Source organism: Dreissena polymorpha, chromosome 4 (assembly GCF_020536995.1).
Source record: "Dreissena polymorpha isolate Duluth1 chromosome 4, UMN_Dpol_1.0, whole genome shotgun sequence".
In the NCBI taxonomy this organism is placed as follows: Eukaryota; Metazoa; Mollusca; class Bivalvia; order Myida; family Dreissenidae; genus Dreissena; species Dreissena polymorpha.
The window spans coordinates 128,481,559-128,501,114 of record NC_068358.1 but is presented as its reverse complement, the minus strand read 5'-3'; the positions used below and the strand labels follow the sequence as shown (position 1 = coordinate 128,501,114).

Genomic DNA, 19,556 nt, shown 5'->3' with positions numbered 1-19,556 from the left:
CCAGGTTGTTGTAATCTCTTCACTTTTTTATATTTGATAGGGGCATTCTTATTAAGGACTGAGTTTAATATGTTATAAAATACTTCAAATGCCTCATTAGCATCCTCTATTGTTTCAACCATATCAAAATTAACATTTGCTAAGTCATTTTGAAAATTGATTTCATTAAATTTGTTAAAACATCTGTACTTAATAATTTTATGATCATCTGTTTTAACAATTTTACCTTTGACGCTTAATGTAATCAAAGCGCTGAAGGCACTGAAGATGTTCGCTATTGCATAATTTAACACGCAATTCATTTTTCAAAATCAATCGCAAGTTTGAAATGAACACACGCCATTCAACTTAAAAAAGTGTGTGTCATAGCGCACGGGTCGAGTTTTGTGTGCACTTTTTATCATCCTTATTATTTCATAGAAATAACTAAGACAAAAAAAAACAGCATGCTTTTTTGGAAGTTCTGAAAGCAAAGAAAGTATGATGAAAATGGTAATGAGAACTTAACTTTTGATTTTTGACACCATATACAAATTCAAAATATACAATAATCTTCGTATCTTGTATATGGAGGAGTAAAAGTATATAAACATTGCTGTTTATGCTTTACTTGTAACCCGAGCAGTTCACACGTTGTCAACAACGCTAACATAAACATAGGTATAGAGCACTAATGCGCTTTTAGGCGAAGCTGTTTCAGTTTTCATCTTAGTGACTTTAACATAACGCCAACAGACACGCATGAAGATTTTCGAATATTTAATAAGCTGATTCAAGATACAACCTCTGAATTTTTGCTACATCACTGCGTATGTGCTCAATTCAAAGGATGTAGCACTGTTCAGTGTAAGAAATTCCGGACTACTCTCTGTATGCTCAAACGACACAAATTGTGGCCCTGTTACAATTAAGCGTTACAATCCATCTCGCAGAATTTCAATTTCGCCTCCAAGATGAGAAAACAATCATTAGCGAAATAGTATAGTGTCACGATAAGAGAAAATCGTTTAATTATCATACCACAATGTTTGCCGTACTTGGTCAGCACGTCTGGAAATCATTCCTTAATGCGTCGATAGGCTGCCATTATTAACAAGTTTGCCATTTTGAATTCAATTTTGTATCAAAAAGCATTGTTTTTAAATGTGGGATTTTCAATTCGCAATGAGATTTGTAATGACCCTCGTCATGCGAAAATGGGTCTTATTCCATATGCGCCCTTCATATAAATAGCCCACTCAGCTATCCCTCCTTCTGGTAAGGAGAAACATAACATATTGAGTGATTTTAAAGCGAACAGCGTCGCCTATGGCCTGACTGCGCAAGAGCACATGTTGGGTTTAACAAACGCTTGCCGAAACGCATAAGACCCATTTTCGCATGACGGCGCTATTGACGTGTGATTTAAATGTGACGAAAGAAAACTGCGTTTAAATCAAATATAAACATACGATATATTTCGATAATGAAGAAAGATACTCATAACAAGGCATATGAGGACACATATGAAGTGCTCTCCCGTAGTATATTTTTTATTTACTCACACTAATGTGTGGTTTGACAATGCTAACACACATTTCATGCGGTGAATATGCAGCTTACAAGTGAAAAACACAACACAATAGTTTAACTTTTGTTTAATTGTATTCAATTATTTAGAAAAGTAAATTGCTAACTTTATTTTAAAGTCGGCGTATACGCCGACTACATTTTTAAAAGACATGTATTGTTATAAATATATTTAATATAATATATTTAGTTGTTTTCGGTTTAACGATTATAAAGCATTTTCGAGGTTGCCTATAGTATGCCTGAGTAATTGATGAACTCATATCCAACTGTCAATGTATTGAGAACTGTGAATATAAACAAGCTAAACCTTCTACTAAGCTTCTACTATTGCGTTGCTAGCACCCGTAAATACAAAAGATCGCCGCTATGTGTTGAGAACCAAGAACGCTTTCCAGAAATACCCGATGTAGTAGCTTCAACGAGGTTATGAAACAGGTCATTCGTATTATTATTATAAATTATTTGTTATATTCGGGTTTAGCGATTATGTTTTTTTTTAGTCTATCGTATCGCTGAAGTTTTTGTTGAACTTATGTTCAACGTTTTATAAATTGAGAATATAAATAAGCGTCAACTTTTTCCCAAATCTCTCAATTTACGACCTGTACTACGTCATTGAGTTGTATGTGAGAGCGTAACCTATTGCGTTGTTATCGCCCGTAAACTTTCCTTTGTTTATCGACAGGCGCATCTAATAATAGCCTCATATCATGAATGCCAAAACACCCGCGAAAAAGAACCACGTGACCAAATAGGACGCTAAACGCAAATACCATGCGACTACGACTTTAATTATGTAAGAACGCTCCGCAATTCCTCTGAAGCCGGGGCCTTGTGATTGCTTTTACGTAAAGAATTGACCTCTAACTGAAGTAAGCAAAGGAAACGCAGCACCTAATTGACCCATTCCTTCTATGTGCGAAGGCAGATTGAATTTTACTAATGTATGGTTTGCCTATTATAACACACATTATAATGCGGTAAATATGCGACTAAAAGTTAAAAACACTATAATTAAACTTTTGTTTTTAATTAAGTTATTTAGAAACCAAAATTCCAAACCTTATTTCAAAACAGCGAGACTACATTTTTAAGAGAATATTCTTGTTATATTTAAATGATTTTTAACAGTTTCAGCGATAATGAATCATTTTTATGTTGTCTATCGTATCCCGGTAATAATTGTTGAACTCGTGGTCAACGTGTTATTAATTGAGACCTGTGAATATAAACAAGCGTAACCTTATACTAGTGCGGACTCACCCGGACTCCCCTTTGTTTATCGCCAGCCTCAGATTTATGAATGAGATGAGCGAAAATACTACGTCACGCAGACGCAGCAGAAAGTGGACTATTTTAATCATTCATAAACAATCTCCTCCGCGACACGTGCAATACGATCATTGTTTTTTTTAATTCTTTTCTATAAAACACCATTCGAAACTATTGCATTTAACACGATATTAATATAATGTTTCCATTTGTGAATAAACATCATTGGAGAACTCAAACCTCTTGCATAAATTATACAACTCTTTCTTCGAGCGTAGTGTAAGCGGGAATTGGGCTAATCATACCCAGGCCGTATCGACCTGAATTTTACATCATGCACATTAGACGGTCGCTAAAGCGACCATCTAAAAACTACTGAGTAATGGTCACTTATGCCTATTTTTGGTATGATTACCTCAGAAATGTTGTCATATTTTGAATACAAATGGTCTAATATTGATGATGAACGTTCCGTAACCCTTGTTGGAAAAGACACGTGTTGTTTTAAATTAAAATCAGTGATAAGTTTTTCCCATTTCTTATTGTTAAATATGTTTTGGCTTAAACAGTGAAAATTAAAATCCCCGGTTGAATACATATTACAATCTTCCATGTCTGCCTTATTTATCTGTAATTCAAATGAGTCAATCCAAGATTGAGGGCTATTTGGTGGGCGATAAACAAAGTTAATTAGATATGGTTTGTACTTTACAATGTTGATTTGTAGCCAAATAGATTCAATATCATCACTTTCTAAATCATGTCTACGTACAAAAGAGATGCTATCTTTTATATAAACTATTATACTGCCTCCAGCAGAAATAGCCCTATCACGTCTTACAATGCTGTAACCGGAAATGGATATTGTATTAATCTCCGTTTTATCATTTAAAAATGTTTCACAAAAGCCTACTATATCTAAAGAACTATTTTCGTGTAAGTAAACACGAATTTCATCCAATTTAGGCAATAAATGTTGGATATTCAAATGCATAATATGCAAACCTTTATATGTAAATGGAATATAATAATCATTATTTATGTTACATTTTAAAGTATGTGAGATTCCATAAGAACGTTACTATCCAGGGATGATATATCAGTGTCTAAGTTATTTATTGTGCTACATTTAACATTATTCAATCTTAAGCAATGTGGTTTATGTTGATTTGTATCATCATTAGCAATAATTAAACTACACTTACATTTGTGCGAGTCACATTGGTTACATACCGACGAAAGAATGTCAAATTTATTTGTGCTATATAACGATGTAGTACGTCTGTCATCAGTAACCTATTGTCTTTTGGGTAGTCTGCAGTCACGTGTAACATGATTTTGACGTCCACAGTTCGTGCAGTGTCGACTGTTTTCATGATTGACGTGTCGACGAACGTACCGGAAGTCACGATTTTCATTATGACAATCCTGATATTCACTCCGGGTGTCCAGGTGTGCGTTCCTTAGATCATGCTGCCTGAAGAACTTCTACTACCCACAACAACGTCCACCAATACCACCATTCACACTTAAACCACAACTAGTTACTACACTTTCTACACAACCACCACCACAACCACCCACCCACCTACCACTACCAACATACTTACATTGCTCCAACATAGAGGACATCTGGCGCCACTACAAGGTATCGGTTGTAATTCACAAAATTTGTTTTGTCGTGGCAACTATCATTACAGCATGTGAAATGTGCCAAATGGCTATCGCTCAGATCTGAAATACAAGAAGTATTATTACATATGAGCCATTCTCTGGAAAACAAGGCAAAATGCTTGTGTCATAAGTGTTGTCCCAGATTAACAAGGCAAAATGCTTGTGTCATAAGTGTTGTCCAAGATTAACAAGGCAAAATGCTTGTGTCATAAGTGTTGTCCCAGATTAACAAGGCAAAATGCTTGTGTCATAAAAGTTGTCCCAGATAAACAAGGCAAAATGCTTGTGTCATAAGTGTTGTCCCAGATTAACAAGGCAAAATGCTTGTGTCATAAGTGTTGTCCCAGATTAACAAAGCAAAATGCTTGTGTCATAAGTGTTGTCCAAGATTAACAAGGCAAAATGCTTGTGTCATAAGTGTTGTCCAAGATTAACAAGGCAAAATGCTTGTGTCATAAGTGTTGTCCCAGATTAACAAGGCAAAATGCTTGTGTCATAAGTGTTGTCCAAGATTAACAAGGCAAAATGCTTGTGTCATAAGTGTTGTCCCAGATTAACAAGGCAAAATGCTTGTGTCATGAGTGTTGTCCCAGATTAACAAGGCAAAATGCTTGTGTCATAAGTGTTGTCCCAGATTAACAAGGCAAAATGCTTGTGTCATAAAAGTTGTCCCAGATAAACAAGGCAAAATGCTTGTGTCATAAGTGTTGTCCCAGATTAACAAAGCAAATTGCTTGTGTCATAAGTGCTGTCCCAGATTAACAAGGCAAAATGCTTGTGTCATAAGAGTTGTCCCAGATTAACAAGGCAAAATGCTTGTGTCATAAGTGTTGTCCCAGATTAACAAGGCAAAATGCTTGTGTCATAAGTGTTGTCCCAGATTAACAAGGCAAAATGCTTGTGTCATAAGTGTTGTCCCAGATTAGCCTGTGCTTGTCCCCACAAGCTAATCCAAGATGACACTTTCAGCTTTTCTTGTATCTAAAAATGAAGTTTCTTCTCAGCAAAAATCTTTAGTTAAGGCATACATGCCATATGTCCCGGATCGTCCGGGACAGTCCCAGAAATGCATACCCTGTCCCGCAGTCCTGGAAATTTGTCAAATGTCCCGGTATTCAGTAAAACCTGTATGTTCCTTATCTTAGCATGCAAATCTGTACTTGCCACTGATATTGCGTCATCTCCAAAGCAATGCCTGTCCGATTAGGCAAAAACGCTACGTGTCAAAATCGATCAATTAACGGGGGGTCCTATTATCTTGTCGATTGTCTCGTAATCACAGTCAAACAAAATGGGTTAATTCGTTGTGAATTGGCTTGCTCAAATTTGATGGCTGTGAAGTTTAAACGGATTACGCGATGCACATTCATTAATAAATCCAGTTTCACCCGGATTTTCGCGGTGTCAGATTCATTCACACTCATATTGCGACAAACAACACGCCTTTACGCTCAGCGCATACAATGTAAGTTGTAACAGTTTGACGTCACAGCTTACACCGCGCGCGCCACACATGACAACGTCTGAATTCATCACCCGTGTTACACGCAGTCAACGTTTTAAGTGTATACAGTCAGGGTTTTTTTACCCGATATTCGGCGTCTTCCCCCACCAAACAAGGCTGGTTTTTTCCCCTTTCAGAACCAAAAATTCCCCCTAAAAAAAAAAAAAAAAATTAATTTTTTTTTTTTAATAGGAAGATGTGTCTCGTGATTATAATATCTCAATTCAATTACAATTTAATCTTGCCAAACGTAAAAAAATATGAAAAAAACAATGAATATAGTGCAAACATTTACAAATGTATTGTAATAATGAGAGAGTAAGTAAACAAATCCCCCAAAAAGGAAAACGCCGCAAAAATTCCACGCGCACAATTTTTCCTCAAAGTGGAAAATCCCGCGTAAAATTTCCCCCACATAAGGGCTAAAGGCCCCTTCCCCCACAACCCCAAAAAAACCCTGACAGTGACTGAAAATTAAATCAGCACTGAACTATTTCATGTTTATATACATGTGCTCTTTTCAAACACGCAAAACACGTGGCTTGTATCTAGTAACGGATGTAGAAATGTTTAATTTGTCAATTGTTTAAGCAATTTACGATGTTAATTATAACTTATTCTTCTTGTTTAAATAACGTTTTTTTGTGCATTGATCTTAAATGGATGTTAAATTTGTTTATTCCAGGTAAGTTACATAAGTAAATTAACTAATTGGATATCGCGAAAAAATGCGTACCAAAAATACATGTATGACTTCATATAACGCTTTTTGTATACATGTCCCGGAAAATCGGCAAATGTCCCGGAAAATTTAGCACAATGTCCCGGAATCGGTCTGAAAATTTATGGCATGTATAGTTAAGGCGGAAAGTATTGTCCCAAAAAAACCTGAACTGACTGCACAGGCTAATCTGTGATGACACTTAACGCACAAGCATTCAATCCCGTTTTCTCAGAGCATAACTCATACCTCAAAATCATAAATCAAATAATTTTCAAGACCGTTGCGCTTAAACATTTTCAAATATTGCAGCTTCAATTACTGTCAATAATGGTCTCATATCATGTATGTTGTACATTTATATTAAAAATCAGCACAAGATATCTGCAAACTCATATTTGAATGGAATTGTGCGGCGTGTACACTTATTATTGTTTTTTTTTCAAATTGTTGTGTTAGATCCCAGCAGTGGATTTCATATTTTACACTGTTTTACACTTACATTCCAAAAACAAAATCAAATATTTTTTTAATAATTTGTTTTATATAATTTGCCAACAAATGAATTTTTTCAATGCACCTAATTATTTTCACAAACAGAAAAACACTTCAACAGGCCCTAAACAGTTTAAAGGGAGACAAATGTTGTTTCAAATAAGCTCAAATCTGAAGAGTTATTCTTAAATGCTTTTACATTGTTGTCACATTAGTTATAAATTATCAGTTATAAACTATCAGTTTAACAGTTAACTAACAGTTAAGACGACCATGAACTATTTAAAACAAGCATAAGCATAAGAAATTAAGTACCTCTCATAATTTAACAATATCCTTCAGAAACATTTTGAATGTCCATCAATAGTTACACAAACAAAAAGGTCAAAGGCCCTAGGTCATGCATGTGATATTTCTGGGAACTGAACTATTAATAACAACTTAAGTGATATTTTGAAAACCATTGTAAAAATTGGCCGAGGTATCTTTAGAACAAATGGTCTGAGCATATTTCATGAAATTGAGATAAAAATGAGTTTTCAAAAGGATTCAGACAGAATGGTGCCATATAAGAAAACTTGCACCCCGTGGTGACTTGGTTCTTCACGCAAATAACCTTCAAATTTAATGGACCGGAACGTTTGGAACAACAATGAGAGAGGGTCACCCAAGGTTCATTCCTGTGAAGATTCTCTTACAAACAGTGCAGATGGAGAAGTGAACAGAAGAAAGCACTAACATACATGTATAAACTGACAAACACAAGCTAAATAGGGACCACACTTTCTGCCTAATCTGAATTTTTTGCTATGAAGAGACTTCATTTAAACGAAAAATTCCATAAAAGGCGAAAGTGTCATCCATTATCTAGGACGACGCGTACAGCAGATATATCAAACCCTGCTATCCCAGAATGCAGCTCAAATCAGATTAAATATAATGATTTCATTTCCTTGTTTCAAAACCAATAATTCACAAATTCCGGTTGTGAGCCATATTTGGCATCAGGATATCTATATATGCATTTATTATAAACTTCAATCATATATCTATACAAACATGCACAACTTCATCCTGGATGACTATATAAGTAACAAATTCAACTCCTATCCCATATGCCATACTTAACAACTTTTTTTTCATCCTTAACAACTGCATTACATATTTTTTGTAAGTACCCATATTCCCCAAAATTTAACAATAGCCACTTCTTATACCACTTGTGGATCAAACAATTACAATAGGTCTCCTTAAAACAAATTAACTAATTAGTGGCGCTGTTCCATTGTTTAATGTTTGCACTAAATTGGGTTACTCTTATACACACAGTACTCCATGACTTAATAAGGTAGTAAAAAGAAAGAAAAGCTATATGCTTAAGTTAAAAAAAGTCCACTGAGCCAAAGCAGTCACATTTGTGGCTTCAACTAGGAGCGTGTCAGCACTCTCTTTATGTGTTATAGTGTTAGACTAACAGCAAAATTAAGATACAAGCCCTGCGTTTGGAAAACGGGGTTTAATGTTCGTAAAGTGTTGTCCCACATTAGCCTGTGCAGTCTGCACAGGCTAATCAGGAACTACACTTTTCGCAAACAACTGGATTTTCCCTAAGAGACTGTCTTCAAACTAAAGATACAATACAAGCGGAAAGTGTTGTCCCTGATTAGCCTTTGCAACTGCACAGGCTAGTTTGGGATGACACTTAACGCACTTGCGTTAAACCAAGTTTTCCCAGAGCGAGGCTCAAACATAGACAATTTGACTTACTCAAGATCCAAACAAGGTCAAGGTGAAAGTGCATGAGACAGTGTGATACGGGTGGATAGGGAATAGTCATAACTATTCTCTCGTCGTCGTTCATACAACAGTTGTTAGTTAAACTAACAACTGTTGTATGAACGACGACGAGCTGGCTATGACAATACCTTGGGGTTTCTCCGAAATCAGCTGAGCTAAAAATTATGTAACTTTTTCATTAACATACTTCATTCATCTTTACTGAGCTTTTCTGGATACTTCAGCAATTTTCTTTTGCATGTTTTTAACATAGGGAGGCTATTACTTTTGAAAAACGATGGTGGGAATGGATAAGCCTGGTAAGTGTCAAATACAGATAAGTTTATTTGCTTGGGTCAAAAACTTGAACCACTTACCAAGGCTCCATGGCTGGTGTATCTAATTTTCTAAGCCTTAGCTAAACAAACTCATCTGTATTCACCAGTGTATGTAACACAGTACTATATGTAAGTATAAACTTTTTTACCTAAGAACTGAGGAGGGATTAACATTCAACTACAAGAATATACCAATAAGTTTTAGCATGTAATTTGTAAACAAAAGTAAACAAATAGCTCTACTTTTATCATTTACAAAGATAAACTTGCCAAACAAGCAATTTTTTATATTAAAATTTATTCAATTCATGTCATTAATTCTTCTAAAGCTCCAAGTTAAACCTGAAATACAATATTAAGGATAAAGATTTGTGTGTCATTCAAGTTATTTATAACACAAGAGATTATACTGCAATTTGTTTACAAACCTGATCAGTTTTATGTGATATTTGAATTGTTAATAATTTCATAATAGCTAATTATTATCAATAAAAGTTGGAATTTAGTGATATTTGAATAGTGAATTTAAAAGCTAATTATTATAAATAACAGTTGGTATTTGGTAACATTCTAATATTTACTATTTAGTATTACAATACTCAATTATTATAAATAATAGTTGGTAATCGGATCTCCAGTGAGGTACAAATGAAAATTACCTAAATCCAAGAGGTTAATATTGTAATTCAAATAAGTGACCTGTAATCTTTTGTTGAGTTTTTCTTGTATTCATGAGATACAAGCACATGTAAAATGGTAACAACAGCTTGTCACAGTAGTGCCAAACCCCGCCAAAATGTGTTTGCTTGTATGACAACATTTGTTTTAGAGAGTAGAATAATATTTGTAAAAACAAATAAAGGGAGATAATTCATTATGCTCTGGACAAAAATTTACTTTGAAATTAAATAAAGGGATATAATTCAAACACTAAGGTAGATAGAGTTATGGTTCTTAGTCACTGCACATCTCCTTCTTGCCATCTGTTTAAGTTTCAAGTTTCAAGTAAATCCCTTCAGTTGATTTAGAGTTATTCTCCAGACAAAAATTTACCTTAAAGTTATATAAAAGGGGAAATAATTCAAAAACTAAGGTAGATAGAGTTAAGGCTCTTGGTCACTGCACTTCTCCTAGTTGCCATCTGTTTATATTCTAAGTTTAAAGTAAATCCATTCAATAGATTTGGAGTTATGCTCCGGACAAAATTTACTTTAAAGTTATATAAAAGGGGAGATAATTAAAAAACTAAGGTAGATAGAGTTATGGTTCTTAGTCACTGCACTTTTCCTACTTGCCATCAGTTTATATTTCAAGTTTCAAGTAAATCCCTTCAGTAGATTTAGAGTTATGCTCCAGACAAAAATTTACTTAAAAATTATATAAAAGGGGAGATAATTCAAAAACTAAGGTAGATAGAGTTGTGGTTCTTGGTCACTGCACTTCTCCTAGTTGCCATCTGTTTATATTTCAAGTTTCAAGTTAATCCCTTCAGTAGATTTAGAGTTATGCTCCGGACAAAAATTTACCCTAAAAATTATATAAAAGGAGAGATAATTCAAAAACTAAGGTAGATAGAGTAGTGGTTCTTGGTCACTGCACATCTCCTAGTTGCCATCTGTTTATATTTCAAGTTTCAAGTAAATCCCTTCAGTATATTTAGAGTTATGCTCTGGACAAAAATTTACTTTAAAGTTATATAAAAGGGGAGATAATTCAAAACCTAAGGTAGATAGATTTATGGTTCTTGGTCACTGCACTTCTCCTAGTTGCCATCTGTTTTTATTCTAAGTTTAAAGTAAATTCATTGACTAGATTTGAAGTTATGCTCCGGACAAAGTTTCAGCTGGACGGACCGGACAGGACCAATTACTATATCCCCTCCGTCTTTTTTTTTTGGCGGGGATAAAAAGTAGTTTGCACCTTAGATAGTGCAGTGACTGGGGGGAGGGGGATTGAAAATTCAACTAAATGAATATCTTATCATTCAATCAACTGTAACTTACAAGAATGCACATGGTCAATTAAGTTTCAACATGTAATTGCAATAAAAACCTTACAACTTAATTGCTCTACTTATTTCATTTAAAAAGATTTTATCTCGGGTGAAACCACCAGCTTCAAGCATACTAGGTTACATGAATTAAATTGAAATATTTAATCAGATTTGATCTTTGTCTGAGATTGTCTTAATACTGCAGCTGGCGATCTGACAATCTTTAAATAACACTGTTTAACATTATAAGATAAAATACATGAAAGCATAATTGTGTTAATGTTTTTTAAATTTTGTTTCCTTGTTGAGATTGATTTATCAGTAAAGTAATTGGCATATTTCAAATTTAAACAAAACATACAAAATAGGATGATATCAGTGAAAATTCAAAAGGCCATGTGATTAATATAATTATCTCCGAAAAACGTGGGGATATTGTATGGATGTGCGTCTGTCCGTCCGTCCTGGCCACCTGCTCCTCCTACATTATTAGCACTAGAACCTTGAAACTTACATACATGGTAGCTATGAGCATATGTGCGACGGTGACAGTGACGGAATTATGATCTGACCCCTGGGTCAAAAGTTATGGGGGTTGGGGCGGGGCCGGGTCAGAGATTTTCACTCATATTTTATGTTAATTTACATTAACTTCACCGATTTACTTCAAATCGATACTGAGCCTCTCTTATGACACTAAGGTCAATCTCAACTATGCATGACCCCATCACCAACCCTGGGGTGCCCCGGACACATAGGCCACGCCCACCCAAAATTGCCTTTTCCTATTATTTCTTCATTTCTACATCGATTCACTTCAAATTGATACTGAACCTCTCTTATGACAATACGGTCAATCTCAGCTATGCATGGCACCATTACCAACCCTAGGGCTCCCCGTCCACATAGGCCACGCCCACCCAAAATTGCCTTTTACTATAATTTCTTCATTTCTACACCGATTCACTTCAAATTGATACTGAACCTCTCTTATGACAATACGGTCAATCTCAACTATGTATGGCCCCATTACCAACCCTGGGGCGCCCCACCCATAATAGGCCACACCCACATAGGCCACGCCCACCCAAAATTGCCTTTTACTATAATTTCTTCATTTCTACACCGATTCACTTCAAATTGATACTGAACCTCTCTTATGACAATACGGTCAATCTCAGCTATGCATGGCCCCATTACCAACCCTAGGGCACCCCGTCCACATAGGCCACACCCACCCAAAATTGTCTTTTACTATAATTTCTTCATTTCTACACTGATTCACTTCTAATTGATACTGAACTTCTCTTATGACAATATGGTCAATCTCAACTATGCATGGACCCATTACCAGCCATGGGGCGCCCCTGGGTCTAACCTGCGGCGTGGGGATACGCGTCGGCCTCTGCCGCGCCATTTCTAGTTGTCACTATGATTCAACCTTAAAAGTGCATCACTATATTGAGTAACACCATGTTGATAAACCACCACACAAACATGTTTGCACAGATAATTTATGCTGAGTCCCAAGAACAAAGGCGGTGTCTGAGCTGCAAATATTGCATTAAACAAGAGGGCCAAGATGGCCCTAGTTTGCTCACCTGAGAGGAGTCTGTTCATTCAATCTTTACAAAACGTCAAACTTGACCTAGATATTTCCAGACAAACAACCTGGTCAAGTTTTATCATAATTGAACCAAAACTCTGGCATATGGAGTGTTTTTGTTTTTATAAGATTTGACCTGGTGACCTATATTTTGAGTTGACCCCCCCTTACCAAACATCAAACTTTGCTTACAAAAATAAATATTATGACCAAGATTCATAAAATCTGAAACAAAATTGTGACCTCTAGAGAGTTTACAAGGATTTTGTATAATATTATGAAAATTTGGACAATCTAAGGGCAATAATTATGGCATTAATTATGTGATATATATAAAACCAATCTTTGTACCAGTTGTAGAGTGTTCACAAGCTTTTTTTACTATATTAATATAAGAAAACTGCCCCCCCCCCCCCGGCAGCCATGTTATTCAACTGACCGGAACCATTTTCGAACTCAACTCTCATATCAAGGAAACAAATGTCCTGAACAAATTTCATGAATATAAAGGGGCCAAAAATGTGACTTCTAGAGTGTTCACATGTTTTCACTATATACACTATGTTAGCGTTTCCGATCGCCAAAATCGCCATAGGCGATTGAATCTTTCAGCTGGCGATTAAAGTTTAAAATGTGAATGAAAATGGCGATTGCAAAAAAACCCTGATATTTCTCTATAAGTATATAATATTCCCTACTTTTAAAGAGAACTCTGTACCGATTTCCACATGTAATCGCCATAAAAGCTCCTGGTGGTAACAGATAGTCCATTGATAAGAGATAACCGGATGCCCGTATCGTATATTCAAGCCACATAACACAGTCATGTATGCTGACAGATGCATCACGGGAAATTTTCGGGTAACTTTCCAGTCGCCAAACTGTGACATTTAACGTCCAATCGGTTACGAGAATGTTTATGGAGGCGGAGTTATATAGCGATTATTATTTTTGATTGACGTCGGTCACAGAGTAAGTGTTTATCGCAGGTTCATTAACAATGAATCACAGTAGTAGCATTAATACGTGATATAAAACCGGTAAATAAAGCAGTACATTAAAGGCGGTTTCGGGCATCATCATCACACCTATTTACCGTACTGTAAACAATCATTAATTATGAGAAAATAATTGCAATTGGTGAGCAGTGTAAAATTACTTACGGCGAGTAAGTTGTGAAAAACAAAACCCGTTAATAATTTGATGCGGTAACAAATTAAATCCAGTGCATGTATATTTTATCATGTCTATTTGTAGAACTGATTTACACCGTTTTTCTATAGCCACGTGATAAGAACTATTCACCATGCATTAATACCGGTATGCCATGTAAAACCCGTGTTATAAGAAAGAGCGCGAAATTATTGCTGCCGTCTGCAATGCCAAGTTCTACGCATGCAAAGCATGCTTTTTAAAAATCAGACGATGTGTAACTAAATATAGCCTAGCCACTCAGTACATGCAGTATTTAAGACTTACAAATTTACCGGTACGTTTCAATAAATTATATATTGCAACTATGGAAAAATATGTCAATTCAAGAATACATTGCAGTAAATGTGTTTTTCAAAAATCAAGAAGCACCAGACTACGGCAAAAATTATTGGGAAAAGAGGGGTGGCGAATAAGAGTTACGCAAGACCCACCCAATCAAAGACCGGTGCATATCTGAAAGTTCTAACATTGTATACTGTTTATGCCAGTGCATGAAAATAAATATAAATGAAAAATAAAAAAAACAACATAAAATTATTTGATTTCAGGTAACAAATAATTTATTTAAATGTGACTTCAATAATAATTTAATACAGTCATTGTTGATACCTATAGATTTATGATAATGATTATTTCGTTCATTGAGCAAATAAGGTTATAATGTGGGTCTTTATCGTAGTGCTGAAATTTGGCTACTAATTTTTTTTCCCTAGCGCCAACCTAGTATACATATAGAGAAAAATGCCCCGCCCACTGGCGGCCATGTTTTTTTCACCGATCTGGACCATTTTCGAACTTGTCCGATATATCAATAAAACCAATGTTTTGACCAACTTTCATGGTGATTGGGCAATAATTGTGACTTTTAGAGTGTTTACAAGGTTTCTCTATAGCCAAATAAGGAAAACTGCCCCGCCCACTGGCGGCCATGTTTTTCAACGGACCGGAACCACTTTTGAACTCGATAAACATATCAGTAAGGCAAACATTTTGACAAGGTTACATGAAGATTGGGCATGAAATGTGACTTCTACAGTGTTTACAAGGTTTTTCTTTTTTTGACCTAGTGACCTAGTTTTTGACCCAGCATGACCCAGTTTCGAATTTGATTGAGATATCATTGGGACAAATCTTCTGACCAAGTTTCATGAGGATCGAACATGAAATGTGGCCTCTAGAGTGTTAACAAACCAAATGTGGACCACGGACGGACGGAAGACGGACAAAGACCAGTCACAAAAGCTCACCTGAGCAATCAGGTGAGCTAAAAAAGCAATGAGCATGGGCTGTCACAACCAGGATCCTGCTGTGTCACTTAACATACGTATTTAAGTCCCATTTTCCCAGATTGAGACTCAAATAAAAGGCTGGATCATGATTCAGAACACTTAACCTACAGCAAAATGGTTCTTCTCTTGCCATCTTCACATCTCAAAAGTAACGAAGGTCTCAATGTTAAGTCACATAATAAAATTAACATTACATAAGAGCACAACTTTCATCTGATCTTTTTGCTATTTAATTTTGGATGACATAAAAATAAAAGGAATTTATGAAGAGGTAAAATTAACACCTCTCCTTTTTAGACTACATCAAACAGGGTTAACCCATAAAATGTGATATAAAATTCTGGACCATTTTTCACACTCATTAACCAGTTGACCTAAAAAGGGTAGGTAGATACCTGTCAGCGACAGTTGTAAATGGTTCTCCATTTCAGCCTTCCATTATACAAGTGAAACAAGCCAAAAAGATTGATATGATTAACAGTGTAATTAAATAAACATTTATCCCCCAATATGACAGGACAAGTTTGTATCCAATGTATATTAGCACCATTTGCATTATTGGTCATATAAACCCTGGCTGGAGAATTGAAAATGTCAATGTTTGATTGCTAATCATATTTTAAATCTGATGAAATACACACAGTAGACAATTGAGGACAAAGGGTTACCAGATAAATTACTAGCTAATATACAGTAACATGCGCATGATACATGTCCTTACCATTTCTTGAAAGTCAGATGGGCACATCAGTCTTTGAGAATATGCTGTGAGGGCATTCTAGCTTTCAGTGGTCACTTGTCTGCTAGTTTCTATGATTAACATGACTATGAGAGATGGGTTGCCAAGAGTTCTTTTGACAAACTGTCTGTAGTTATGATAACAAGATGATGAATATTTACACTAAAGGCGAAATCAGTGTGTTAAAGTTATTCCGCAAGTGTTACTATTTTAGTGAAGCATTTAAATAAAAGCTTTTCACATTTGCTCATTAAACCCATTTATTTTTTGCTTTATTGCATCAAAAGCCCAGGCAGTCTATTGAAACACTATCAGGGTTCGCCAAAACCGTCGGTCCGCCAGTCCTGACGGGCAAATTTTTCTCAGGACTGACAAGTGATTTTAGATAATCGGTCCAACTGACCGACACAATCGGATGAAAAATGGTTTCAAAAAGATCACTCAAAGTGTATAATGTGCTATTGGATTAATAGAAGGTTAATGCGTTTTTTTCAACTTCTGTCAAAATCCTTTTTTTGTTACCTTCATTTTGATGTTTTGATGTTTAAAGTTGGATTAGAATTGACTATCACATGCGAGTTCAAAATCAACGGTCTTTGTTTAAAAAGCAACCGGGTGCGTCCGCCATTTTGTTTGTTGCATTTAATTTCTCCACAACAAAAATTGCATGAAAACTTGTTTCAACATGCATTTGTGAGCATTTCTGTTAAATAGTTTCATTATTATATTGTTCTGGGAAGGATATATTTTAATTGACATACCAGCAATTTCTGAAATCAAACGAAGTTCTTCCACCCAATGTACTATATTTTGTATAATTTAAAATTCGGACATGTGTTGATTTGTTATTGATAGATTGTAGCATTATGTTTTGTGTTATTTCAGACAACAAGAATGGATGGTGGTAATTATCATGGGCCTTTCTATCAAGTAATAGGTGTGAAGGACATTAATTTAATTGAACCTTGAAATCAACCACCTCATTTAAGGGAAAATATTTTAACAATAGGTGTTGTTTTAGAACTTGGGAAATTGGCTAATAAACAGAAATTGAAGTCATCCAAAGTAGTGTGAATGGGTGTGTGCAATTAAGTCAAACTTGATTGGATGTCACCCTAACTTTTCAAGAACACGGATTTGTAGAGCTGTGTGGGCTAAAAACAGTTTGACATGCCTTTGGTTTATATGTGGTTTATTATTAATATAATAATTGTTTCATTATATCGACTTTGGACATGTTTTTATTGTATTTTAATTTGATCAAAACCAATTAACACCTAAAAGGCACTCACTTTTGTTGTGTTTTGCTGTTATGGTTTAGTCGGACAGTGGGACTGACAGAAACTGATTCGGACTGACAAAAATTTCAAGTCTGTCAGTCCAAATGACTGACAGATTTTTCAAATTTTGGCGAACCCTGCACTATTGAGTCTTATTTCTGTGTAGAACCAGTACTTGTTGTCTCATAGCAGGTCTTGAGAACAGTGATGGGATGTTAATCTGTGACCTTCTCATCACTACGCGGAACTATTTAAACTCTGGACCCTTAGAAGGGCTATGCACTTTTACATCTATTAATATAAACATATTATAATTATGTCCTGTTTGCCTGTCCTTTTGGGTTCAATTTTCAAATCAATTTAAACAAGAGTTTCGCGGAAGGAGACAAATGCCCCCCACACAGGGCTTTGAACTAGTGACCCCAATTTCAATACCGGTCATCTACTGTCCAAGGCCAATGCACATGTGAAGTATCAAGTCAATTGTTCAATTTGTTGACAAGTTATTGATCGGAAACAATTCTCACACTTATTGTGACAGTGACCTAGACCTTTGACCCCAATTTTAATAGGGGTCATCTACTGTCCATGGCCGATGCTCATGAGAAGTATTATTGATCAGAAACTATTTTCCCACTTATTGTGACAGTGACCATGACCTTTGACCGAGTGACCCCAATTTCAATAGGGTCATCTACTGTCCAAGGCCAATGCATGTATTAAGCCAATCAGTCAATTTGTTGACGTGTTATTGATCGGAAACGATTTAACACTTATGACAGTAACCTTGACCTTTGACCTAGTGACCCCAATTTCAATAGGTGCCATCTACTGTCCAAAGCCAATTCACATGTGAAGTATCAAGTCGATTAGTTGAGTTTTGATCGGAAACGATATTGTCTACCGAAAGACCGACCGACATCCAGCAAAACAATATACCCCCCTCTTCTTTAAAGGGGGGCATAATTAATTAAAATCATAAATTGCATATTTTAAGCTTGTTACGAGTGAGCAAATATTGCAATAATTATCTTCAGGCAATTTGCAACTGATCAACTCATTAGCAATCCTACTCATTATCAACAGCTGTCACAATATCACAATTGCACTTAATTGCCTAAATTTTTACAGCAGAATTTTGCATATTCAGACTGTCAAACAAAACTGCAGACTGAAAGTCAACTTCCGATAACCAAACTACAGACCGAAGAGGAAATCAACAGGCAGAAATAAAACTCTTGAAGAAAATGTCATTTCTATAGAAAATCAAACTATGACAATTTTGAATGCCAAGTCTATGAGCTTGCATTTATAAAGTAACTTAACTTGCACCGTATGTCTAATGGCAAACAATGTTGGAAAAGATTGACCTACCAGAGCTGATACAGCCAACATGTTCTTGATTGTATCAAGTGAAGAAATTATTAAATTGCAACACAAACATTCTTAAATTTAGCATAACACTGACTATTAACAGAATTTCATTCACCACCTATTCAGCTTATTTTCTCTCATCACAATTTTAATTATCACATTGGTGGCTTACAAATAAAACATTAGGGACAAAATTGTGAAAAAAAAATCTGATAAAGGGAGAAAACTCAAACTGAACTTTTGAAATGAACAAACAAAATTAACCCCCTTTGTAAGTTTGTTTTTTAAAAAAAATCTATTTATAGTTGTGGCGACCTTGACATTGGAGATATTGACGTGATTCTTTCGTGCGACACACCGTTCCATGATGGTGAACAAATGTGCCAAATGATTTTAAAATCTCACAATGAATGACATAGTTATGGCCAGGACAAGCTAATTTATGGCCATTTTTGACCTTTGAACTCAAAGTGTGACCTTGACCTTGGAGATATCGACGTAATTATTTCGCGCGACACACTGTCCAATGATGGTAAACAAATGTGCCAAATGATTTTAAAATCTGACAATGAACGACATAGTTATGGCCCGGACAAGCTTGTTCCGCCCGCCCGCCAGCCAGCCCGCCCGCATTCGCCAAACTAATAACCAGTTTTTTCCTTCGGAAAACCTGGTTAATAAAGATGATGCCTGTTTTTTCTTTTCCTG

General features: G+C 35.6%; 1 protein-coding gene and 1 long non-coding RNA gene across 5 annotated transcripts in view; one reads left to right on the top strand and one right to left on the bottom strand.

The window, feature by feature from the left end:
• LOC127876424 (semaphorin-2A-like) overlaps positions 1-19,556 on the bottom strand; it is a 169,280-nt gene that overhangs the window by 64,630 nt on the left and 85,094 nt on the right. For all 4 annotated transcript variants that reach the window (XM_052421699.1, XM_052421702.1, XM_052421701.1 and 1 more), the window contains exon 5: positions 4,455-4,578. In XM_052421699.1, coding sequence (XP_052277659.1) covers positions 4,455-4,578 — 124 coding nt within the window. The remainder of the gene's footprint in view (positions 1-4,454; positions 4,579-19,556) is intronic.
• The window catches only part of LOC127876433 (uncharacterized), a 114,052-nt gene that overhangs the window by 59,263 nt on the left and 35,233 nt on the right, over positions 1-19,556 (top strand). The window lies entirely within an intron of this gene.